The sequence below is a fragment of the Nomascus leucogenys genome, chromosome 2 (assembly GCF_006542625.1).
Source record: "Nomascus leucogenys isolate Asia chromosome 2, Asia_NLE_v1, whole genome shotgun sequence".
NCBI lineage: Eukaryota > Metazoa > Chordata > Mammalia > Primates > Hylobatidae > Nomascus > Nomascus leucogenys.
In genome coordinates this window covers 97,419,957-97,446,837 of record NC_044382.1, presented here as the reverse complement: position 1 = coordinate 97,446,837, position 26,881 = coordinate 97,419,957, and the positions used below count along the sequence as shown (strand labels likewise).

Below are 26,881 nucleotides of genomic sequence, written 5' to 3'. Positions count from 1 at the left end.
TCTATTAAGAGAAGTTTGGGTTAATTAAATGTGGCCAGTTAAAGTGCTGATAGTCTCATATATAAAGGAGAAAAAAATCACTTTATCTGTCAGAAACATAGTTTACACATTTGTGATTATTCACTTTTTACTTCAACGTGAATTTGAAATGGGAAGTGTAGTTGTGTGACATGAATAGCTTGATAATTAAGAGTTAATCAGCATAACATTGCTACATTGCACATCATCAAACAAAGATTCTTACATTCATGGGAACTAGACCTTTTGTGGTCATTCACTTAAAGGTTTACAATATAGGATAAATATCCTGTATAAAAATGGCTTTCATTTTATTCATAGTAAATGAGATTTTGAACCACATCCAAACATTTTAACATTGTGCTGACAACAACAACAAAGAAAACACCCACACAAGATATTAATAACTTAAAACATATAGGCAAGAACTATCGGTTAATTCATACCATTTTAAATCTGAATTTGATAAACATAGAGGCAGATGGTGTTATAATTTTTTTCTAGAATGCCAATGATAATGTCTGTGTGATACAATTAATCTGTTGTGAAGACTTTACACATTCAAATGCTCAATTCAGCATTAAAGACTTGTATATCATGAATGCCTGCAATTTGACTCTTATTTTTCTTCACACTTGGGGAGAGTGGATTTAGTTAGGCTATGTAAGGACAGCTGGGTAGTTTGTATAATATCAGTATACTGGGTAATTTGTTAAATATCAAATAATGGTCCTGGGAGAAATTGTAGTACTGCTGGGTCCCAACCTTCTCATATGGATCATGGAACCTGCAGAGAAGACGTTTCCGGACTGTGGAAGAGAAGAGTGTTTTGCCTATTTTTCAGTTACACTGAAGAAGGCTACACAGTAGCCCTGGGGACAACCACCAGACTCTAATTTCCCCACAAATGTAGACTCTCATGTCCTCTATTGTCCTGTTTTGTCTTCTTGGACATACAAATAGGACTAGAACTGATTGATTCATTTTTTTAAATGTAATGTTGTTTCCTGTGTAAATTATAATGAATAGGAATTAATTATTTCTTGCATCAAAGTCAGTATGCCATTAAAAAGTAGAGAAACTTTTAGGTTTTCAAGTTTATACTCCTCTAAATTATTATATATTTTCAGGTACACATAACTTGAACTATTTTTGGCTGCATGTTTAGCTAGAGGGTGAATAATACTAAGATTTATGGTGGATTCCTTTAGTGTTTTCATGCACATCGTTTCTTGCTGTGGATCAAGCCAAAAAGCAATAATTGTGTCAATAGAAAACCATTATTTTTTAATTGGCCTATAGCTTGAAATTGAAATTAAGACTGAAATATTGAGTGTCATGTAACACTGTTTGAACCTTGTTATTTGGACCAGAACCTATTTTGAGTATAGTCAAAAACATATGAATTAGCATTTACACTTTATTACCAATAACAGATAATTTTTAGGCTTATGATATTCATTATATCTTCTTTTGCTCGCAAAGTTAGAAGAAAATTTTTGCAGGTTGTATTCATGAGCTTTTATTATGCTTTATTAGAAAAATTAGGGATACAAGATTTTTTAATTTCTATTTTTAATTATTATGGGTACATAATAGTTGTATATAATATGGGATACATGTGATGTTTTGATGCAGGTATACAATGTGTAGTGATCAAAATCAGGGTAATTGAGGTATACCTACCTCAAGCATTTATCATTTGTTTGTATTAGGAACATTCCAATTCTACTCTTTTAATTACTTTCAAATATATGATAAATTCTTGTTAACTGTAGTCACCCTATGTACTACAAATTTTAGATCTTATTCATTTTACCTATTTTTGTACCCATTAAACATCCCCACTTTATCCCCTCCCCACTCCATGCCCAGCTACCCCTCCCAGCCTATAGTAACCATCAGTCTACTCTCTGTCACAGTGAGTTCAATTTAAAAAAAAAAAAGTTTAGCTCCCACACGAGTGAGAACATGCAAAATGTGTCCTTCTGTGCCTGGCTTATTTCACTTAACATAATGTCCTCCAGTTAGTTTCACTCATGTTGTAACAAATGACAGGATTTCTAGGGATACAAAAATTTTAAAGCCGGAAATGGTAGTTCATGCCTGTAATCCCAACACTTTGAGAGGCAGATCACTGGAGCCCAGGAGTTCAAGTCCAGCCTGGGAAACATAGGGAGATGCAATCTCTTATTTTAAAAAGTTTAAAAAAAATTAACTGGGTGTGGTAGTGGCATGCACCTGTGTACCCAACCACTTGGGGATCACTAAGACCTGAGATGTCAAAACTGCAGTGAGCCGTGGTCATGTTACTACACTTCAACCTGGGCAAAAGAGTGAGACCCTGTCTCAAAAAAACAAAAACAAACAAAAAAAAAAGAATTTTAATATCGTACTTTTGAGCTAATAATTGAATATCTTTTCTTTATTTATATATAGTTGCAGCTACAGTGGCTGTTACCCTCATCCAGGTTAGAAGTCATAATAACTTTAAAAGAGGAAAACTTATTTAAATTCAGCTTAGTTTGACTTATCATTTTTTTTAAATTCTGAAGACAGATTTCTTGTTTTTATTCTTTAGAATTTAGGGTATATTTACTCTTTTCTCCAGTCTTTAGATACAGTAGGCCTGTAAGTTCAATACTTTTAAACAGAATTAATAAAATTGAAATCCACCATTTTTTAATATATATTTCAGTGATTATTTTAGAGGCTATTGACAATTTCAAACATCTTACACATAAATGCTTGTCTTGTGCACCTCTCACCTACTATGAGAGCAGTTGTAAGAGTCATTTGGGAAAGAGCCTAAATTATGTAAGTCACTTCTAATAAACAAAACCAGCAAATCCGAAACAGCATATCATACTGTGTAGAGGCACCCGTAACCTGGGCTTTCTTTCAACTGTGTATTCACGTGTTGCAAAGAAAAATGTTAGCTGCTTTGCCCTCTTTGAAGCTGCCCCACTGTAGACTGTCCAGTAGAACCTCACGCAATGGCTCACTGTCATCTTTTCTTAAAAGTTGTCAAAGACTGCTCTGCCATTGCACTTGTTTATTTAGCTATACACAGAACAAGATATGTTTTTTCCAGAAAAAGAAATACTGACTTCAAGTGTGAAATGAAATATTACAGCACTGATGTGATAAGTTGTATATATCATTAGGAAATAAAACTGTTGTGAAATAGAATGGCTGTTTAAATTGAATTTTACCTTTACTTTAGCTGTCTTTCATAATGGAGGTAGGGAACAGCTCAAATTCAGAAACATCAATACATAAAATAGTTTAGGTGAGAATAAAAATTGACAGCCTTTTTTATTTAAAAGAATTTTTTGGCATTTCCAAGTTTACAAAAACTATTTCTTTCTTAGTTTCAAGCTTAGACAACATGGATTTCTTAAGCAAGTATGTAAAAATAACATTATGAATTGTTAATTTATCTTACAGAAATTTTCAGACAACCTAATAAAAGTAGTTACCAATTATGTGCCAAGAACTATATATATATATATTTAATTCCAATTAATTTTTATTAATAGGTCCCATTTTATGGCTGAGTAATTCATTTATTTGTGAAATCAACAAATATTACTAGACTGTAGTGTACCTAACACTAAGTATTCAGTGGTGAACAAGAATCTCATCCAGCTTATCCTCTGCTTTAGGGGGTCAGCGAGCTTTCCTGTAAAGGACCACATAGCAAATATTTTTAGCCTTGTGAGCCATATAGTTTTTGTCTCAACTACTCAGCTCTGCCCTACCTAGTCTGAAAGCCGTTTGCAATATGTAAATGAACCTGTGTGGCTGTGCTCCAATAAAGCTTTACTGACAAAAACAGGGCGTTTGGATTTCACTTGTAGGCTACAGTTTATGGACCCCTGATTGAATTAAACAGACATGAAATATATAAAAAATATATAACAAAAATTTCACTTATATGTGCTATGAAAGAATAATAGGAGGTACTTTATTTACATCAGAGTTGGAGAAAGGCCTGAGGAAGTGCTAAAAGATGAGCTAAAAGATGATTCAGAGTTAGGCAGGTGACAGCATTCCAGAAGCAGTATTTGCAAAGTTCCTTAAGAGAGGAAAAAGCTTGACTGAGGAGCTGAAGGAAGACCAGTGGGACTTAAGCCTGGTGTATGACTGTAGAGAAGTGAGAGAAAAGATTGGATGTTAGACAGGACCCAGATATTGCAAAGCTTTGAAGGTCCTAATAAGTTCTAAATAACTGGCTCAAGGTCGTACACTGGGAAGTGACCAAGATCTGAGCCCAGGTCTCTCATATTCAACAGGAAACAAATTATGCTCTTTAAAATTATGTCATGATGCATCTAGTGTAATATAATAACGAAGAGCATGGTTTCGTGTCATTGCTTTTCCCAATTACATTATACTGCATCCAGTATAATCAAATGGTGGCTAAGAGGCATAGTTTTTAGAGACACACAAACTTGGTTCTTGTCCTAGTTCTGCCACTTACTAGCTATATGACCCTCTAGCAAGTTACTTAGCCCCTCTGAGCTTCAGCAGTACCCTCATCACTAGAGTGAGGATGAAAAAAAGTTAGTACCTTTCTCATTAGGTCTTTAAGATAATTAAATGGAGCAATAAAAGCACCCACCACATAATAAGTGCTCAATAAATTTACCTATTAGCTATTCCTATTAAGACTCAGGCTCTTTGAACCATTAGCTATTATAGTTAATGTGATTTCTATCAAAACAACTCTTGTACTGTGTAGCACAATAAAGAATGTTACCTAAACCTTCATTTCATGAGGGTTTTATCTTAAAAGGGTATTGAGAAGATGGATGGAAAAGTGGAACAGGTAGAGCAGGAGCACAAAGGAACCTTCAGAAGCCAACAAGGGGCTAGAGAATGATACCAGAGCAGGAGTGAGCTGATGCAGAGAGGATAGTTTGTGGACAGGAAGGAAAGATCACACAGGACGTTTGCAGAGGATTTATGACAAGGATGGGGAGAAGTCGTTTCCTAAATTTTATGCTTGTGGGACCTGTTTTCAAATATATGTTACTGACCAAATTATTTTTAACTACTCCTCACCATTTTTATCACTACCAGCTTCCAGCTTATGCTAACACTACAGTTTCAGTCTCTCCATCGGCATTTTTTTTTACCCTTGAAATACCTCCATCAGTTAGGCAATCTTACCCTCTTTCACATGCTACCAATTTTTAATCATGCTCCTGAAACAGATTTTTTTTCTGTGACACTTTTATTGTATTTTACAATAACATATATATGCAAAGGTTTAAAAAATTCAACAACAAACTGGTTTTTATGCACAGATGGTTTTGTGGGGGCTTGTTTCATTTCTTCTGTCTTTAAAATTTTTTAAATTAACAAATAATTGTACATATTCATAGGGTGCACAGTGATGTTTTAATATGTATAATGTACAGTGATCAAATCAGGTAGTTAGCATATCCATCATCTCAAACATTTATCATTTCTTTGTCTTGGAAACATCCAATATCCTCCTTCTAGCTATTTCAAACTGTAAGATATATTAACTGTAGTCATCCTTTGGTGGTATAGAACACTTGAATGCATTTGTCTTATTTAGCTGTAATTTTGGGTCCTTTAATGGTTTTTAAATGAATATTGTCCTTATATGACTCTTTCTACAAACAATATATTTAGAAATCCTGTTATATTAGGAAGAAAGATATATAAAAATTAGGCATGCTTAGCATAAACCTATTTACTTGTATGTTTGTATTTGAAAATTTCAGCTTTCCTACTTTGAAAGGATAGGAGAGGTAAGCCCAAATTTATTTGTGCAACTTGTTATAAAAAGACATTTAAATATTTGTCAGATAACACAGTTAGGGCTTAAAATAGTAAGTTAAGGAAGAAATATATTTAAATGCCTTAAGTTTTCTTTTCTTTCATCAGATCTGGCACACTAATAGTTTTTGCCAGCAAACAAAACTTCATGTAATTATCAGTGCAATAACTGGAGCACAAATTAAAGACAATTAGCAACATTCTCCTGTTAATAGAACAGGAGAATCCCCTTATGACTAAAAGAATTCAGAGTTCATAGCTGTTACATTTTCTAACTTTCCCTCTTCTTATGTCGCCATCTCAGTCTCTTCATATGAATTATAAATTATATAAGATGAACTAGGAAAAAAGCTGGAAAAAATGTGTTCAGTGTAGATGCAGCTTCTGACAGTTTCTACATACTGATGTGTTTTCGAACTAAATCTGGTCTATTCGACACTAAACTGAAAAATAAAAAGAGATGTATAGATTCCCTCAAGTGACTCTTTCAAAAGGAAAAATTTTACTCCTTACTTTTTCCTGGTTTTCACCAAGTTAATTACAGTTCTAAATTTGGGAGTTACATCTTAATAACCTAATAGAAAATTTGTTGAAAGAGAGATACATTCACTCTTTAAATGTGAGTAACTGGATAATTGAGAAATACAAATTAATTGCTTCAAAAAAATAATTTTTTGGTGAATTCCAAACCATAAGTTGGAGAATAGATGGAAGATGCAGTCACCACTGCTAAATGCACTTTTTTTGGCCACCTCCACAAACAGCATTTCCAGACTTGTGAGTTTTTCTTTAAATACTATAGAAAAATTACATTTGTTAATCAAGAAGTATCTAGAATCTCTTTTCAGACCTAGTGAAAAAGAGCTCAATCAGTGAAAAATTATTGATTTTCCTATCTTTTAATCCAAAATAAGCCTGCGAATACCTCATAATAATGATGATGATGATTGTTTTTTCTTAGTATCATTTCTTAACAGCTGCCTGTCTACCCGACACTTGTATTAAAAATTATACCAAACTTATTTCATATAAATAAAATTAGGGTGTGTCATAGTAATATTTTAGGACATCATACCCATCAGAATTGAATTATAGGGTCTATTGCTGCATATTGGGGATGCCTTCTTAGAAGCTCCTCATGCATATAAGTTAAATCATTCTTTTATTAATCTTAAAATTACCAAGGGAAAAGTTTTTATTCAAAGATTTGGAATTGCTGGTGATTGAGTTGAAAAAGAAAACCAGAAGGGAAAATGACCTAAATAATACTTCCAAGAGTTTCCAAATTTAAAAAAAAAAAAAAAAAGCAGTAGGCAGGATGCTCAGATGTATGTTTAACAGCTGTGACCTCAGGCCATTCCTTTCCATTTTATCCCTTAGCAATTTGAAAACAATTCACAAATAGTCTCCCCACCATGTAGTAGGATCACAGCAATAGTGTGCCACACATTTACTATTTATCCCGTTCGGTGCATGATATTTTATATTTATGTCAGCTAGGTCTACTTCTTTACTGCCACAAAGATATTGCTCCAACTCCCGTCAATCTCATTCATTCACTTTCCTTTGGTAGGAAATCTGAGAGAGGCCAAAATCTAGAATTCTGTCCACTCTTCTTTGAACTTGAGGGCCTCAGGGGTTTTTATTGTTTCCAGTTCTAATTTGTGTATCTCATATAATTTCTACTTAAAACTGTAATTTAAAAAGAATCTAATGCTTTTATTTATTGTATCTCATTTTGTGTAGAAAGTTGACACTGAATGGCCCCTTTCACCTCTGGGAATGCATGCACACACCACTCTGTCTCCTACAAGTCACCTTTAGCTTTGCAAATGCACAAACTGTATGACATTGTATTACTGAGAAACCAACACTAAAAATATTAACATTATAAATAGACCACATAAACCGAGAAGTTTCTTCCAAACTGTAGATTAAAAGACATGATGCTAATTGTTTCAAAAGCCATGTCCTCTGCAGTCTGCACTTCTTTAACATTTAGTTCAAAATGAAAGTACTTCAAAAATTATTAGGGTATTTTTAAAGTTTACATCCCAATGTATTCTTGTTGAAGGTAGTTTGGAAACTTTTATTTTTTCTGAGGATAATGGCTTTGGCAAAAAATTTAAAAATAAAGTAAATGACATCATTAAGGAAATAAATTAAAAATTCATAATATGTAGTGTGTATTTGTGTTTCTTTTGAAATATGTTGGACCATTAATAAGAATTAGAGAACCAATCTAAATGTTTGGAAATTTGACTTTTAATTTTAAATTGGAACAGTTTAACTAAAGAAATCACTAACATTTAAATAACATTTCAACAAATGTAACTGTTTGGAAACTATAACGGAGACAGCCTTCTGTCTTGCAAGGATTGATTTGGAAGGCCCTGGGGGAGAAAATATTGGAGTTATGAGGTAAAACCTAAGCTATTGTGGAAAGGAAGAAGTTACACTCTTCCTGTTATGACAGGAAAATGTAGACAAATGTGCTTCCTGAGCATTTGCTCAGCAGGGAATGAAGTATCCTTTGACCTTTCCCTTAGGTACATTTGGCTTTGTTGAACTAGTAAACATGTTTTTGCCCCCAAAATATTAATCTGGTTTATTTGATTCTTCTCAGATTCAAATTATATCTCTTATGTAGATGAGACACAGAGAAACAAAGGTATTTATTTTATGACTGCATCTACAGATTGGATTTAGAATGAAAATTAGCCCTTTAACAAACCAGGCGGACCTGAGCAGCACATATAAAAAATGTGAAGCCTGCTGTGTTAGTCTTCTCTTTTCAAAAGGCAAAACATTCCTAGGCCTTAAAATGGGCCACAGTAAAATCTCTTAAATCCTGATCAAGTTAATAATTTTCGGCCATCTTTGTTCCTTTTCCTCATGTAGACAAATGCATCAGAATTCAGCTGATGCATTTTAAAACTCAAACTCTTACGAGTTTGTTAATAAACACTCATTTCATTAAAGTGCATTTGATTATTTAATTTAGATCTAATTGTGATTTATTATTTTCCCTCCAATGCATAAGATTTAGAGTTTTATTTTGGGATTTGGGATGTTGATTTAGGGTGAGGGGTTGGTAGAGTTCTAAATTCCACACTCTAAACCCCTTATTTTAATCCTTTTATCGTGTTCAGAATTTTAGGAACTACTAATTGAAAATCCTTTGGAAATGCTACTGTATTTCAGCGAAACGAGGCTCAATTTGCTTGAGGCTAACGAGGACAATAGTCCCCTTTGCAGCAGAACACACTGCTGTCTCATCCTCGCAAGTTATGCTGGAGGGTTACAAGCACGTGGTAGCAGTCTGCTTAAAAGAGTCCCTCGCTGCTCTTTAAAGAGCCTTTCATTTACGATGGCAGGCCCCGTCAATTGTATAAAGGAACGCTTGTCTAGAACACAAGTCTGCAGAGGCACTGCTTCCTCCCACCGAGAGTAATCATCGGGCCTAAAGCTCACAAGCCTTTCTAATGACAGACTGAATTAAACAAAATAAAACCGAAGAGGAATACTTTAGAACACTTGTGCCATTACTTACTGTCAGGAACAAGGGAGGTGGAGAAAGAGCATTTAGGAGGGCATTTCCCTTTTTCCCAATTAAAGATTGTCGTTGCAGACTCTTGACTCCAGCCCTAACCCTTTAAACACATAGGAAGACCTGTGGCTCCTGGATTACAGAGTGTATTGTATCTGTGAACTGTCCATCTGTCACTCATTAGTCATTCTGTTTCCTCAACTGGGAGGAAACTGAGAGATTATCTAGGTGGGGGGATGAGGCAGAGGAGCCGACCTGAAATATTTTCACAGAATGAGGGTTATATTTATCATGACTCTTATTTGGAGGGAAAAAAAAATGATAAAACCTCAAACCTTTGAAAATAGAATTAGCTGGGTATACGAATCCCAAACACATCCTAAAACAAAAAAACTACTATTTATGAGTTAAAGAATGGTGAAAATAAAAAAAAAACAAAAAATTATCCATTCATTGAGCACCGTAAGGTTCAATTAAGATTAGGCTAAAAATATTGTGTTTGGTGGAAAGAAGTATTTGGGACCCATAGATGAGATTTTTGTTGCTTCCCTTAGTGATATGTCTGAGGCAATTTGGAGTTGGGCCTCAATTATTATTATAGATGTGAGTAGCTGCTGTTTCTAACGGTCCTTTTCTTTCAGAACTCTTTCCTGTAAGGTGCAAGAACTACCACAGTTAACATGGCAGGAAAGTTCTTTGAGGTGACTTTATGAATGGGACCGGGCCTGGGAGGGTGAAGGAGGGGGCAGGCGTGTGGAGTGCAGAAAGATTATGAAACGTCCTTTCCATTGCACAGTAGTCAAACTAATTTCCCTACCCTGTAGGAAATGATACAGGACTCCTTCTCCGTTTTTAGAACTTGTTATTTACATTGCCTGTGTAAATCAGAGGCCCACCTTTTTTTATTCTAGCTGTAAGCAGACCTGTATTTACTACCAACGAAAATTCTTCCCATTTTCTGAAATTAAAATAAACCTCCATAAATATAGAACTAGTTTGTGCCCACTAGTGCATGCATGTGGTTCTCAGTGGCTGTAGTGGGAATGGCCGGAGCGTCTGAGGGCAGAGTTGGCTGCAGAGTCTATACAAAAATAGCTTTGATTTACTGTCAGAACCTAGAAACCAACTTGCTCTCAATTTAGTGTTCTTAGTATTATTTTTTGACTTTAACCTAGAAAGCAGTCCTTACATTAATTAATATGTTATGCATTACTGTGCTTGCAGTTACCAGAATTTCTGATGGTTCTTAATGTAACACTACAAATGACAGTGCCTGCACACTGCTCAATAAACAGTTGACTGGGTCCTTATCGAGCTGAACTTCAGCCCCTAAAATCCATAGTTATCTAAAAGAGGGAAGGAACACTGACTAACAGAAACAAAGATGCATTTTGTGTGAAGAGGGTTGGTTTTCTAGTCCATCCAGGAACAAGTTTGGGGGCCTTGGATAAGGCAATTCATGTCTTTGTTTACAGTATCCATCTGAAAAATCGGGATGATAAACTGTGCTAAAGAATAAGTTCAAAGAGATACTGTCGAATGTAGGGAGATAATTTATTATAAAATCGTTGAACTTCTTAGAAAAAATTATAAAATAAGCAACACTGTTATCTAAAAAATAATATAAGAAATCTGATATGCTTCACTTGCACCAACAAACCCACACACAAAATTTGACCCAGTCCAATTTTTCTCCTGATTAATTTTACCAGATGTAAGTTTTTACTGTAAGTTAAAATGACAAAAAAAATAAAACAAGTATATGAAATTGCCCTCTCTCAGTAGCAAACTTCTTGTTAACATAGTCTGAGCATCCATAGAAATTTATTTTCAGCTATTCATTTTGGATTACGAAAAACACTATAATTCCTCTGTCCATGTATCTATTCATTCTATCAACATATATTTATTTAGCCAAGTATTATTATTGGATGTCAGGTTACAAGAATGAACAAAAGATGGCCCAGGTACTCAAGAAAAGCTAGGATATAGCTGAAAGAGACACTGTAATCTAGACCTAAGTAAATAATGGTAACACAAGCTGACAGGTCCTAGGAGACCAGTCTTTTACAGTAAGTTTCAAGGAGCAACTAAGCCTGGTGCATCAGAGAAGATACTACTTGCCTTGTAAAGTGTTTCACAGTTAACAAGTTACTTACACTTGTATTATATCCGTTACTCAACCTCTCATAAAACTCTGTATGATGCCTATTATTATATCCACTTTCCAGGTGAGGAAACTGGGGTTCCGGTAAGTTAAGCAATTTTACGCAAGGGCACACAGCTCATAAAAGGCAGAGCTGGGACTTGATTTTCAATTTTTATGTTTTTCTTTCTACATTGCACTGCCCTAGTCATGATGCATATATCCTGCTTCTTTAAAATTTCTTTAATAATGTGATTTTCTATTTTATCAATCTGGACAATTATTTTTCTGTGCATTTTCAGTACATCATTTAATGTTGTCTACTCAAATTCTTTAGTCTTTTATGTCTCTTCTAGCCACAAAAAAATTTATTTTATTTCTTGAAATATGGAAATTAGAGGCGATAATGTATGGGTGGGATTGAGTAACTGAAACATCGGAGATTCTGTAGGGTGCATGCTTGGTGAACCATAGTGCCATTCACTCTTAACTCAAAGCTCTATGATACTTAGGCATAGATTAAGAACATCTAAAAATTATAATAAATATTTTAAAGGTCTCTAGTCTAACTTCCTGCTTAATTCAGGAACCCCTTCTACATCTTCGTTGATATCCAGCTCTATGTGAACATATTCAGAAATGAGCTGCTTCCTGCTTGGTGAGACTAGGTCCACTCTTAGGCAGTTCTCATCACTAGATTTTCCCTTGTTTTGAACCTCTTTGTGATTTTCAACAATGCTTACTAATCTTGCCTCTTGGCATGGGCATATGCTTCAGACCTTAGAAAATGTTTAGCATTTCATTTTTAATTCTATTTTTTCTGAGTTATACATTCCAGATTCTTTCAACGGTTCCTCATGCAAAATTGTTCTCAGACCCTACTTCAGTCTGTTTACCATCCTGTAGATGCTCTAATTTTGTCAGTGCTTTCTTAAAATGTCACCCTCAGAACTGAATACACTACCAAAGATGGTTCTGACAAACAAAAAGATCAGTAGGATAATTAATTACCACTATAGAACACTAAAACTTTAGATCCTTTCCCAAAATTCCATAATTTTCTCCAACCTGAGCTTTTATAATTGTTTTTTAAAAATATGAATGTGGACTTTAAAATTACCTTCATTTGATTCATCTTGTTTGTGACCGGCTTTCTAAAGGCTGTAGAAGGTGCTATGGATATAGACTCCATCACCTACTGGGTTTGCTCAAGCACCCAGATATATGTTGCATGCAGATCTGATAAGCCTGCCTATCTATATACCCATCTAAACCAATGACAAAAACATCTCCTAGGATGGGAAAAGTACTGAACTCCATGGCACTTTACTAGAGACTTTTTGATAAACTTAACATTGATCAATTAAGTTGGCCTCATTAATTATAGTTCATCAGCCATATTTAAATCAGCTAAATTACTACCATGCAGTCTCAAATTGTGCATGAGGATTTCATCACTTTTCCAAATGCTTATTCTTTGAAAATCTGAACTCATCAGAAAGTTCAGTATGTTTGTGCTGAACAAACTCAGTCATCCTGAACCCATGGATCCTCCCCATTCTTTCTGTATCCTGTGATTGTAAAATTAAATTTTTATCTTCAGACTTTTTCATCTTTCATGATGAGTCATCCAGGCAAGGGATAAAAAAGAAAAAAACTTTTCTCTGAACTTTTTGAAGTATATTTTTCTTGAAGTCTGCAGCATATTTACATATATAGTTTTCTCCAGATATCATTTATCTTCTTTATTATAAATTCCAAGATAGTGTAATTACTTTATCTTAAGATTTGTGTCACTAATAAGCTAAACATTATAGTAAAATAAAGGTATATGTGTCCAAAATCTCTTATTTTTGAGAGATCAAATTATTTAAAAGGCAAGTAAAACAGTATCTTCTCTAACATAAAATTATACCGAAACATTCAGACTTCAAAATGGAGTATTTCCATTCCATAATCCACTCATTCAGCAAAGGTTCATTGAGTGGCCACTGGTCAGAGTCTGTGAGAGGCCTGAGGGAGGGTCTTTGGGGAATTAAAATCTGGCAGAAGGGAAAACTCATATACAACCAACTTTGTAATACTGGAGTAAGTCTGATAATAAAGATTTGTAAAAAGTGCTGGAGGACTACAATGAGAAAGGAATGAGTTTTATCTGAATGTGACAAGGGAAACATCAAAGAAAGAAGTTGGCGTTTAAACTAACCCTTACAGCATGATGGGCGCATCCAGTGGCCAGGTGGAAAAGGAGAGATGGGAGTAATACCACAATCAGCTTTCACCAAGTCAAGATTAGAAATAACCAGTAAGGTGGATTTCATTTCATACTCATCTTGACTGAATTTACATCTACTATTATTTTTCTAGCTCAGTCTAGAGAAAAGCTTAGACTGAAAACAAAAACTGAATTCACCCAACTCTAGATAAAAATACAAATTCAGATTATTAGACATGACTGAAAATATAACTCTGTTGGCCAAGTCATGCATTTTGTTCCAAATAAAGAAAATTCCTTTTAAACGTTATGGAATTAAATGACTTTTTTTTTCTCCAGCCACAAGGAACTGATATGAACAAGGGAGATATTATTTTATATAATGGAAGCCACGGTACCTAGCACAAATGTCTGACATAGAGAATATTCAATAAATATTGCTTAGCATAATGTTTGACACGCAGAAAATGCTCCATAAAACTTGGCCAAATAATTTTTATATTTTTTGTGAATAGACTTTCTTAAATTTTTAGTAACTGATTTGTATGGTGTTGTATTTGATGAATGTTTCTTTTCTCAATTTCAAATTCTAATTTCTGTTTTTCCTTCATACCTAATAGGTTCTAGAGCCATTATCAACATAAGATGTATGATATCTGTCCTTATTCTAGGATTTAAAAGTCAGGGCCACTGTAAAACTTAACATACCATCATCACATTTGGGGCTATTTAAAGATTCAAAAATACAAAGAAAAAACATAAAATAAAAAACTTACATAGTAGTTCTGCTTTCTATGCTATATCACACATTAAGTCTCTTTAATTTAGTAACATGTTGACTTATGTAAATACTGGAAAAGAGTGACTCTGCCTAACTACTGTAAAAACCTCTTTCTGCCTCACCTAAGGTTCCAAACATGTTATTTAAAAAGAAATATGGACTTGTCCCCATTACAAACTATTATCAAGTTAAGAAAAATGTAATCATCACAATGCATTATTTAAGTATAAAAGCAGAGAATTGAAATCTTTGTCATTGAGTGGCATATTTTAAATGAAGAGTAATATTCCAGATCTCTTTAGAAAGCCTAATGCTTAAAAATAATTTTATCTAACTATGAACAATGAGAAAAAGCATTATAAAATACATTTTGAGTATGCTATGAAGAATATGAACATAATGCAGAATTAAATTTAGAGCAATTAAGAGTAGATTCTGAAGATATTTTCTTACATGCTTTAATACAGTCATTATTTCAGTTTGCAGTTTTAAATTGCAGAAGAAGCTATATGCACTGACTTCTTTGACGGCTATTATTAAATAAGTATGCATTATCCAGCAGCCTATTTGGTTACACAAAAATTGAGGAGCACTAAAAGTAAACACAAATAGTGGCATTAATGATGTTTCTGTACTGAAATGTACTTTGATTATGAGCGTTGTAACGTGCAAAATTCTGAGGTCTGAGTACAACAGAAACCATACTGTATTGAGACATTCCACATATAGCTTGTGGTCATGAAGTCTGATTAAAAGTGGTTTTAGATATATGAAAGTAGTCTAGGTCAGTGCCTTCTGTATTGAACGTATTCTGTAGCCTATTTCACTAAATAAAATGTCAATATGCAGGTACATTTTCATATCAAAATTGGATCTAAAAGAAATATTAAAAGACATTTAGTGCAGCTCTGTGTAATTAATGATTATGTTTCTTTATTCATTCCAAAAAGATGGTTTTCAGCCCATCCTTAATATCAATTATGACTCATCTGAATAAAACAGAATAAAAGTTTCTAAAGTAGTATGATAATCAGATATGAAAATAAAACACTAGATATATTTTATCAGAAGTACTTTAGAAAGACAATCAATAAAGATGAAATAGAAGGTGAAACACTGACAATTACAAGAAAGAAGAATTATCCAAGTTGAAATGTAAATAACGTAACTGAGTAAATATTGACTAGTTGATATGGGCTAGTAAATACCTAAATGCCTTATTTTGCAAACGATGGTCACTACAGCTTTATCTTTCTATCAGTCATAATAGCATCCTCAAATAACCATAAATGGTAGACTCTTCAAGTCACCAAGACAAGTATATTTTGCTGGTTCTTCTTTTTTGGTTAAGTCAACTAAAAAATTTGTGGGAACTAGTATTTATTGAGCACCTACTCTAAGCATTATACTCAATACTATACACACATTATTGGATACAATCCTCACAACAGCCCTAAGAGTAGGTATAAATCTCTGTTTTACAAATGTGAAAAATCAAACTCAAAGAACTTTATTTAAAGTGAGGCGAGGCATGGTGGCTTATGCCTGTAATCCTAGCACTTTGAAAGGCTTAAGCGGGAGGATCGCTTGAGCTCAGAAGTTTGAGACCAGCCTGGGTAACATAGGGAAACCTCGTTTCTACTAAAAATAAATAAAAATGAAGATAAAGCCAGAACATGTTGGTGCACGCCTGTAGTCCCAGCTCCTCAGGAGGTTGAGGCGGGAGGATCGTTTGACCCTAGGAAGTGGAGGCTGCAGTAAGCTATACTAGTACCACTACACTCCAGCCTGGGTGACAGGGGAAACCCTGTCTCAAAAAACAAACGAACAAAAAAGAAGTTGTTAAGTGAATTTCACATGACTAGCAAATTCGGCATGCAGCTTCAGAGTTCTCTGAATACAAACCCTATGTTATTTGCTTTCTACCGTACTACCTTCAATGTCAATATGATAAAATAATATAATTATTATTAAGTAAGGAATATATTTATTGTTAAAAAATCTTGCATATGAGTTGTTAAAAAAATTTCGTGGGAAAATTTATCACATATACAACATAAATCAATTGTATCTTTCTAAAGATTTCACATAGTAGTTTCCCCTATCAATTTTTGTGCCATGGATTTTTACCATGTGCCCACACTTGTCTACTGATCTAAGCACTGGGGATAAAGTAGTGAGCAAAATAAATACGGCATATGCCCTTGTGGAGCATGCGCTGTAGTGGAAGAGAGGTTAAACAGATCACACAGCAAAATATACACAGTTTTGTGTATTTTTTTATTTTGTATATTTTGTATACAAAATAGATTTTGCATATTTTTGTATATATTTTGTATATTTTTGTGTATATTTTGTATATTTGAAAATATAAAATGTGATTGTAATATGAAGGAAAAATAAAAGGTGATAAGTAAAACAATAATTAACAAATGTGGAGAAATGAGGAGACTGGGAGGTCAGGCTTTCTGTCTGCTAGCCCACAGCCCTTGTCAACATAAATCTATTTAGTTGTGGGGGAGGGTGGGGAGTGGGAGAAGGTGGCAGGCCGGGATTCAGAGTTTTCTCTGAGGTTTCTGGTTTGGATGACTGAGTTTATGGTGAGATGGGGATTCCAAAAGCGGCAGCAGATTCTAGACTGAATATAATGAGGTTGAACTTTGGAGGGTTTGAGAATCCAGGATGTTTAGACAGGTGTGGAACTGGAGGACACGCATTGGGTGTCTGGAGACAAGGAGAAAGATGAAGGGTAGGAATATGCAATTAGGAATTACACACAAATCTGTGATAAAATGAGCTGGCCTCTGCAAGGTGGGCTGGATTTGAAGGTATGAAAAAAGTTTAAATGGTTCGTTCTGAAAACAATAGCTTAATTAAGTAAATGAGCTTTTCCCAGAATATGTGCCTCAAAAACCCAGTTCTGAAGAGTGATAGTAAGTGCTCCTCAAAATAAATAAATATGCAAAGAAACAAACGATATGTCAGCAATAGGTTCAAAAAGCAAGTTAAACAAAGTTTAAAAGGTTTCATAGCCTTTAATATACCAATGTGCCTCTTTTTCCAAACATATTAGGCCATGGAACTTTTTTCTTAAGGAGTATTTTATAGGAACAGTACTCTGCAGAATGAATACCTGCTGGGAAACACTGGACCATATAAAGGTTTATAAGAGACTCCGTCTCAAAAAAAAAAAAAAATAAGAATGTTCATGCCTTTTCAGTAGCCAGACTAGAGCAACATGCTGAAGTTCAATTAAAAGAGAGTTGAAATTGGGAAGAGTGAAATATATTTTTGCATTTGGTAGGATTGGCAGGTAGGAAGTTTTCAAAGCCAGGGAGAGGGAGCTGTTGTAGACAGCTCATCAGGAAAAAGACAGTAGGAAGAGTGAGGCTTTGCAGTTTGAGTTGAATTGAGGAAGGAATGATTCCAGGCAGGGAGATCATCTAGGACAGGAAGCTTCTAGGCTGTCCAAAATTGAAGTGATAAGGACATGAGTGATAGAGTTGCCTGGGAAATAGTGTGAACCTGAGAAATATTTTGAGGAAAGGAATTATGGGTCTTGGTAATGGATTAGATTAAAAGAAGAAAATGGTGGCATTAACAATACAGTTTCTGGCCTGAGAGAAGAAGAAAGATACACAGAAGAATGAAACCAAAACCCTAAGCATATGATGGCTAACGGACTTCCCAGTGCCCTGCTGGGTTTCTAGAAAACAGAAAACAACATCGTCTGAGATCACAGTCATATCCCTTCAAGTGTTTTCAATTAAATGACATGAGACTAGACAATTTTAAGACTTGTTTGAACACAGATCTAAAATGCTAAGTTCATAATGTCATGTCCACTCTTCAAATAATCAAAAACAAGCTCCAAACTAATTATTAATTGGGAAATATGTTAACCATGCTGAAATTAATTTTTTTTTAAATCTTAACTTGCTCAAAGAAACATGACCAGTTCCCTGGTCACCTTTGTTAAAATACCCTACATTAAATCTTGCATTTAGAGTCTCACATTCAGCAGCAAGCTAGAAATCACACATTTTCAAATGATAAGCAGAAATTAATATTAGATTTATTTGCTTTCTTTCTAAATGTGTTAGTGCCCAAGGGCTCTGACAACTGCACACCCTTGTTTTGTGAAGGAAAAGAAAAAAGAAAAGAAAAAAACCACACATGCATGAATATTTTTAAAAAACTTTTGGCTGCTTTCTTTTTTCTAGGTGACATTTACAAAGAGGAAATTTGGGTTGATGAAGAAGGCCTACGAGCTGAGCGTGCTGTGTGACTGTGAGATTGCGCTGATCATCTTCAACAGCACCAACAAGCTGTTCCAGTATGCCAGCACCGACATGGACAAAGTGCTTCTCAAGTACACGGAGTACAATGAGCCGCATGAGAGCCGGACAAACTCAGACATCGTGGAGGTGAGTGAGCATGCGTGGTGAGCCCTAAGCCTCCGCAAGCCGGGGTGTTTGGACCTCTCCCTGCCACACACATATACACACATCATGTTCTTTTTCCTAAGATGTTCATAGTACCATAGATAGACCCAGGATTATTATCTATCGCAACTCTTACTCCACCTTTTCTCTCCCCCTCAAAAGTTAGAGTGATGTGATGATAGAGACCATGTAAGATCTGGTCTTTGCTAGAAATCAAGTACCAGTGTCAAACTATTTGCTTCATCTTTTGCAAGTGGTCATTGTCCACAGCTGTGTATCAGGACACCATGATTGGGAACTCTTGCCAGGGAATAGCTCATCCATATTTTAGACACTTCTGATCATTTTTTTTAGGTATATAATAGTTTCCCGGCATCATCAAAGAAAAAACGTATTTAAAAATGAACTCACCCCACCCTTACACTTTCCGTTTTTCGATTTATGTCTCTTCTTTGTAATTCATTATTCTGAATGCTTTCTTGCTGGAAGAGTAAAGGCAATTATTTTCCTAGAAATGTTTTTTCCTAAAAATTATATCATTATATATATCAATGAAAACTGTTAATATACATGGGATCAGAAATCAGATGAAAATGAATTTCTAAATGTTAGCTCAGTGTTTAATCAATGTCAGATTAAAAAAATTGCTTTATTGTGCCAAAAATAAATGAGCATGATGCTGAAAGTCAAAAATGTTTTAGATGTGTTAGCATAAGTCACATACCATACAGTTTTGGCTGGAACTTTTTAAACGTTTTCAGCATCGATCCTATTTAAATACTTTGTAGTACACTTCATGAGCAATGACTAAGACTACGAAACAAAGAAGGAAGAGGTATAATAAGGATGGTTCCCATCTGCCTGTTTTCTTCATCTATTTGTCTACTCTGGCTTCCCTAGGTTGTGCCTGCTTTCTCAGAATGAAAAGAAAATTAATAAGTGTTTCAAAAGTATGTACTCAAGAGTCAGTTTGCCAGAGTACACGTCATTCTTGCCATTGCTTAGACTGGTTCCATATTGTAAAAAAGTGTAGTGCTAATCCTGATCAAATGAATATGCCTCCCACATCCATCTCCCTTTTACCTGTTACAATCGTCTAAGACTAATTCTCATTTCTTTGTTTTTATTTGAAAGTTTTTCAAAAGTATTGAGCTGATTATTATACTTTATTTTTGCCTAACGAGGCCAAGGAAATAATTTCAGAGAAATAAAAGTGAATGATAAATAGACCTAGGGTGATATGTGCTTAAAATACTATGCATTATTTTAGTTTTTTATTGATAATTTGAATTGTGTGCTTGCCTTGATCTTGAAATTTAGGATCACTGATGAAATTTATCTATGCATTTCAGATAGTTTTTTATTTGCATATAAATATGAAAGTACAAAAATATGAAGGTGAACACTGCTTGTGTGTGTGCACTAATACATATGTAAAATAAATTCAAAAAACAAAACAACTATTTACTCAAAACTCCATCTCATTACTAAAACCATTATAACAAAAGTCAGGGTTACAAAAGAATTTGAGTTGGAATTTATCATTACACTGGAACTGCTAGTCCTTAATGTCATGTGAAATGCTGTAGAACCATAATGAGCCAATTGGAAAATATGTTGACTTCTAAAATTTGCTTTCTTAAAGGAGTTTAAAACCTAGAACATTCATCTTCTGAGGGTTTTTCTTAGGAATATATTATATGACTTGAAGGCAACTTAAAACTTCATATATTGGCCAGGTGCAGTGGCTCACGCCTATAATGCCAACACTTTGGGAGGCCTAGGTGGGCGGATTGCCTGAGCTCAGGAGTTTGAGAGCAGCCTGGGTAACATGGCAAAACTCCGTCTCTGCAAAAAAAATACAAAAATTAGCCAGGCATGGTGGCACGCATGTGTGGTCCCAGCTACCTGGGGGGCTGAAGGGGGAAGATGGCTTGAGCCTGAGAGGTCAAGGCTTCAGTCAGCCTAGACTGTGCCTCTGCACTCCAGCCTGAATGACAGAGCAAGACCCTGTCTGTTTAACAACAATAACAAAAAAACCCACTTCATATATTGTATGAAATCTTCATATTTTTTGATAGGTGGATATTTGAAAGTCAGACTTCTTTAAATGCCACAAAAACAGCACTGGGTTAAGAGTCACTGTTTTTCATTTGAATCTTTGTCTTGCACTTTTGTGCAGTTTTGTGAGTTGGGTACCTCTCTGGGCTGAAGTTTTCTCATCTCAAAAATGAAGGCATTGGATTTGAAAGTGCTTTTGCAAGATTATAATTTTTTAAAAAGCAATACTTGTAAAACACGAGTAAAGAACCGGCTCCATTTTCTTGTTAACATCAGTAGATTAAATCTCTGAATCTCTCAAAAAGACACCTCGAGGCTCCTGGGCCAAATCTAGAGATGCGATGGCTCAATTATTTGGATGAACATAACATGTAAGTCTAATACATTGTGGGTCCGTCCTGTTCAACTCCCCGAATTATGCATTCTTCACATATTTGGCTTTTCCACATTTTAGTAATAACAGAGATCATGGAAAAAGAAGTAAGATGGGACCACTAGGCTTGATAAAATTTACATCATCTTCATGTGGAGTATTTTTCAAAGTGCTGATCACTGAAATTAGGATACTTGAGACACGTGGTGGAGAAGAGGGGATCTGGATTGGAAGTTGCATTTATAAAAAGTTCCCCAAGTAGGCCGGGCACGGTAGCTCACACCTGTAATCCCAGTACTTTGGGAGGCCGAGGCGGGTGCATCATGAGGTCAGGAGATCGAAATCATCAGGGCTAACATGGTGAAACCCCGTCTCTACTAAAAATCCAAAAAATTTGCCGAGCGTGGTGGCGGGTCCCTGTAGTCCCAGTTACTCAAGAGGCTGAGGCAGGAGAATGGCCTGAACCCAGGAGGCAGAGCTTGCAGCAAGCCGAGACCATGCCACTGCACTCCGGCCCGGGCGACAGAGCGAGACTCCGTCTCAAAAAAAAAAAAAAAAAAAGTTCCCAAGTAATTCTTAGACACACTAAATTTGAAAACCTCTGCAGCACTAGTACATAAATTGTGTTGGAGGCAAAGACCTATGATACATCAGGGATTTGAATTCATTCTTAGAGTGGATCTACCATAAAGTCGAAAGTTAAGATTGTTTACTACTCCTGGGTAAAATTTTAAATCCTATTTATTTTAATTTAATGGAATACGTTTAACTGAATAAGTTTAATGAGGAGCATAATATGTTTCATGAAGGGTCATTAGTTTTATATTTCCCATTTGGACCATTACCCCTCTTCCTTAACCCTCTAAAAACAGTTTACTCACAAGAAGAAAAGGTATAGGGAGAGATAGAAATAATATAATTTCCAGCCTTTAGACAGAAATACAAATTTCTGGGCCATACCAGAGTAGTGCTACACGGTCATAGGAAATTGTGCAGTGTGTGGGTGTTGAAAAAGATTCCTTCTTTTAGGAAAAAGCTCTGCGTAATTATCATGTCTTTGCTTGATAATTAGCACTACTCCAACAATGGCACAAAGACTCACAAAGCCTTAACAGACAGACTGAGATCTGTTTTTTTATTATTATATTATAATGCAGCTTGAATATCTGTTCAGATACAATATATAAATATGCCAGATTTAGTAAATGTGTTAAATGTTTAATCCATTGGTTAAAAAAACAAAAACAGTTATTGTATTAAAAGCACTTCCTTTGAAGAAAGTCCATTTTATTTAACTCTGTGACAAGTATACTGGGATATTTACCCAAAATGCTAGCTTGTCAGACTGTTGAAATTCAGTTGGGATGGCATTAAGGTACTGCCCCCTTCACTGCTTGTTCACTAGCTCCACTCCTCGTTCTCTTAGCTGTCTAAGACAGCAAACCCTACCAGTTTATGTTGGGCTCTGTTCCTGGAAGAAGATGTGGTTGTTGAGTACTTCAGGATGATCTGAAGATGCAGATCCCACAGGACATGCTTACAGCCCATTGCTTCATTTAGCAATGATTTAGCAAGCTCCACTCATGCTCAGCACTGTGCAAGAGACTCTGAAACAGCAGGAGACAGGCATTCTTGTTAAGGATGTAAAACATATATGCAAAAAGTCCGCTTGGGAACAACTGGACGGCAAAGGAACAATAACCTCATTAATGCAGTATAAACTGCTGAAATGAAGGCGTAGGCTAAACAATTCAACAGAACTCATTCAGCCAGGTCATGTGATTTTTCCAGAGCATTCCAGGTGATCCTTGGAGTGACAGGACTCCCAGACAGGTTACCTCCATATCCAGCACATGTTTTGTAACCACAAAATCCTTATGGGAGTATCACTTAGCACCCAGCCAGGAAGGAATCTCTCATCCCCTCAGTGAACTCAGTGATTCTAATGAGTTACTCCTTCAGTCTGGGCCCGCAGTCCAGTAATGAAGTGTGGAACGGGAATAAAACACAAGGCCCTTTGCTGCTCTCTAGGAAATTCAGAGATGGATGTAACTCCTGCAGAAGAAACCTTTGATTCACACCTGTCTCAATAGAGGATTATTGGTTTTTCTTTTTAGAGGAAGACTCGATGTGTCTGTGTGTGTGTGTGTGTGTGTGTGTGTGTGTGTGTGTGTGTGTGAAGGAAAGGGACATAGGGAGATGGAGAGAGAGAAGATGAGAGATGAGAGATTATATTTACCTGGTATTTTATTATTTTGGAAATTTTATTTGCTGTCACCTGAATCCTGACTTCTGTTTTGATTTAGAGACATGTAAGAACAGTTGCTGCAGCAAAATGTTTTCTGCACAGTAATAATTAAGGCCTAAATTGGGATGGGAAAAGCCTTAAAATAGTTTATAACTTGTATAGCTTCACAATGCTGATGAAAGTTATCAACGAGCTAAGTGCTCTTACGTAGTTTAGTGAAAATACTGAGTACAATTTTTGTTGAAAAGCAAATGCAGCAAATAGCGGAATTGGACTTCTTTACAAACTCAGTATCACAAAATTTGGAAATGGATGTAAATGTGAAAATATGTCTACTTTACTTGAGCATTCATTATATCTAATTAGCTTCTAATTTTATACTTATAAAAATATAGATGTAAAGCCATTGTAGCCAGACTGCCTCTCTAGATTCCTCCTCTCTGGGCAGAGCATCTCTGAAAGAAAGGAAGCAGCCCCAGTCAGGGGCTTATAGATAAAACTTCCATCTCCCTGGGACAGAGCACCTAGGGGAAGGGGCAGCTGTGGGCGCAGCTTCAGCAGACTTAAATGTTCCGGCTTGCTGGCTCTAGAGAAAGCAGGGGATCTCCCAGCACAGTACTCGAGCGCTGCTAAGGGACAGACTGCTTCCTCAAGTGGGTCCCTGACCCCTGTGCCTCCTGACTAGGAGACACCTCCCAGCAGGGGTCGACACACACCGCATACAAGAGAGCTCCGGCTGGCAACTGGTGGCTGCCACTCTGGGACAAAGCTTCCAGAGGAAGGAACAGGCAGCAATCTTTGCTGTTCTGCAGCCTCTGCTGGTGATAGCCAGGCAAACAGGGTCTGAAGTGGACCTCCAGCAAACTCAAGCAGACCTGCAGCAGAGGTGCCTGACTGTTAAAAGGAAAACTAACAAACAGAAAGGAATAGCATCAACATCAACAAAAAGGATGTCCACACCAAAACTCTATCCAAAGGTCACCAGCATCAAAGACCAAAGGTAGATACATCCATGAAGATGAGGAAAAACCAGTACAAAAAGGCTGAAAATTCCAAAAAACCAGAATGTCTCTTCTCCTCCAAAGGATCGCAACTCCTCTCCAGCAAGGGAACATAACTGGATGGAGAATGAGTTTGACAAACTGACAGAAATAGACTTCAGAAGGTGGGTAATAACAAACTCCTCTGAGCTAAAGGAGCATGTTCTAACTCAGTGCAAGGAAGCTAAGAAACTTGAAAAAAGGTTAAGGGAATTGCTAACTAGAATAACCAGTTTAAAGAAGAACATAAATGACCTGATAGAACTGAAAAACACAGCACAAGAACTTTGTTAAGCATACACAAGTATCAATACCCAGATTGATCAAGCGGAAGAAAGGATATAAGAGATTGAAAATCAAATTAATGAAATAAAACATGAAGACAAGATTAGAGAAAAAAGAATGAAAAGGAATGAAGAAAGCCTCCAAGAAATATGGGGCTATGTGGAAAGACCAAACCTACGTTTGATTGGTGTACTTAAAAGTGACGGAGAGAATGGAACCAAGTTGGAAAACACTTCAGGATATTATCCAGGAGAACTTCCCCAACCTAGCAAGACAGGCCAACATTCAAATTCAGTAAATACAGAGAACACCACAAGATACTCCTCGAAAAGAGCAACCCCAAGACACAATCAGATTCACCAAGGTTGGAATGAAGGAAAAAATATTAAGGGCAGCCAGAGAGAAAGGTCGAGCTACCACAAAGGGAAGCCCATCAGACTAACGGCAGATATCTCAACAGAAACCCTACAAGCCAGAAGAGAATGGGGGCCAGTATTCAACATTCTTAAAGAAAAGAATTTTCAACCCAGAATTTCATATCCAGCCAAATTAAGCTTCACAAGTGAAGGAGAAATAAAATCCTTTACAGACAAGCAAATACTGAGAGATTTTGTCACCACTAGGCCTGCTTTACAAGGGCTCCTGAAGGAAGCACTATATATGGAAAGGAAAAACTGGTACCAGCCACTGCAAAAACATATCAAATTGTAAAGACATTTGACACTATGAAGAAACTGCATCAACTAATGGGCAAAATAACCAGCTGGCATGATAATGACAGGATCAAATTCACACATAACAATATTAACCTTAAATGTAAATGGGCTAAATGTCCCAATTAAAAGACACAGACTGGCAAATTGGATAAAGAGTCAAGACCCATCTGTGTGCTGTATTCAGGAGACCCGTGAAATGTACAAAGACACACATAGGCTCAAAATAAAGAGATGGAGGAATATTTACCAAGCAAATGGAAAGCCAAAAAAAAAAAAAGCAAGGGTTGCAATCCTAGTGTGTGATAAAACAGACTTTAAACCAACAAAGATCAAAAAAGACTTAAGAAGGGCACTACATAATGGTAAAGGGATCAATGCAACAAGAAGAGCTAACTATCCTAAATATATATGCACCCAATATAGGAGCACCCAGATTCATAAAGCAAGTCCTTGAAGACCTACAAAGAGACTTAGATTCCCACACAATAATAGAGACTTTAACACCCCACTGTCAATATTAGACAGAACAATGAGACAGAAAATTAACAAGGCTATTCAGGACTTGAACTCAGCTCTGGACCAAGCTGACTTAATAGACACCTACAGAACTCTCTACCCCAAATCAACAGACTTCAGCATTCTTCTCAGAACCATATAACACTTATTCTAAAATTGGCATAATTGGAAGTAAAACACTCTTCAGCAAATGCAAAAGAACAGAAATCATAACAGTCTCTCAGACCACAATGCAATCAAATTAGAACTCAGAATTAAAAATCTCACTCAAAACCACACAACTACAGGGAACCTGAACAACCTGCTCCTGAATGACTACTGGGTAAATAATGAAATTAAGGCAGAAATAAATAAGTTCTTTGAAACCAATGAGAACAAAGACAGAGTGTACCAGAATCTCAGAGACACAACTAAAGCAGTGTTTAGAGGTGAATTTATAGCACTAAATGCCTACAGGACAAAGTGAGAAAGATCTAAAATTGACACCCTAACATCACAATGAAAAGAACTAGAGAAGCAAGAACAAACAAATTCAAAAGCTAGCAGAAGACAAGAAATAACTAAGATAAGAGCCGAACTGAAGGAGATAGAGACACGAAAAACCCTTCAAAAAATCAATGAATTCAGGAGCTGATTTTTTTAAAAGATTAGCAAAATAGACTGCTAGCCA

The 26,881-nt window shown here is 35.8% G+C and overlaps 1 protein-coding gene across 16 annotated transcripts in view; it reads left to right on the top strand.

The window, feature by feature from the left end:
* The window catches only part of MEF2C (myocyte enhancer factor 2C), a 170,004-nt gene that overhangs the window by 65,608 nt on the left and 77,515 nt on the right, over positions 1 to 26,881 (top strand). For all 16 annotated transcript variants that reach the window (XM_030816675.1, XM_030816638.1, XM_030816631.1 and 13 more), the window contains one exon: positions 18,751 to 18,954. In XM_030816675.1, coding sequence (XP_030672535.1) covers positions 18,751 to 18,954 — 204 coding nt within the window. The remainder of the gene's footprint in view (positions 1 to 18,750; positions 18,955 to 26,881) is intronic.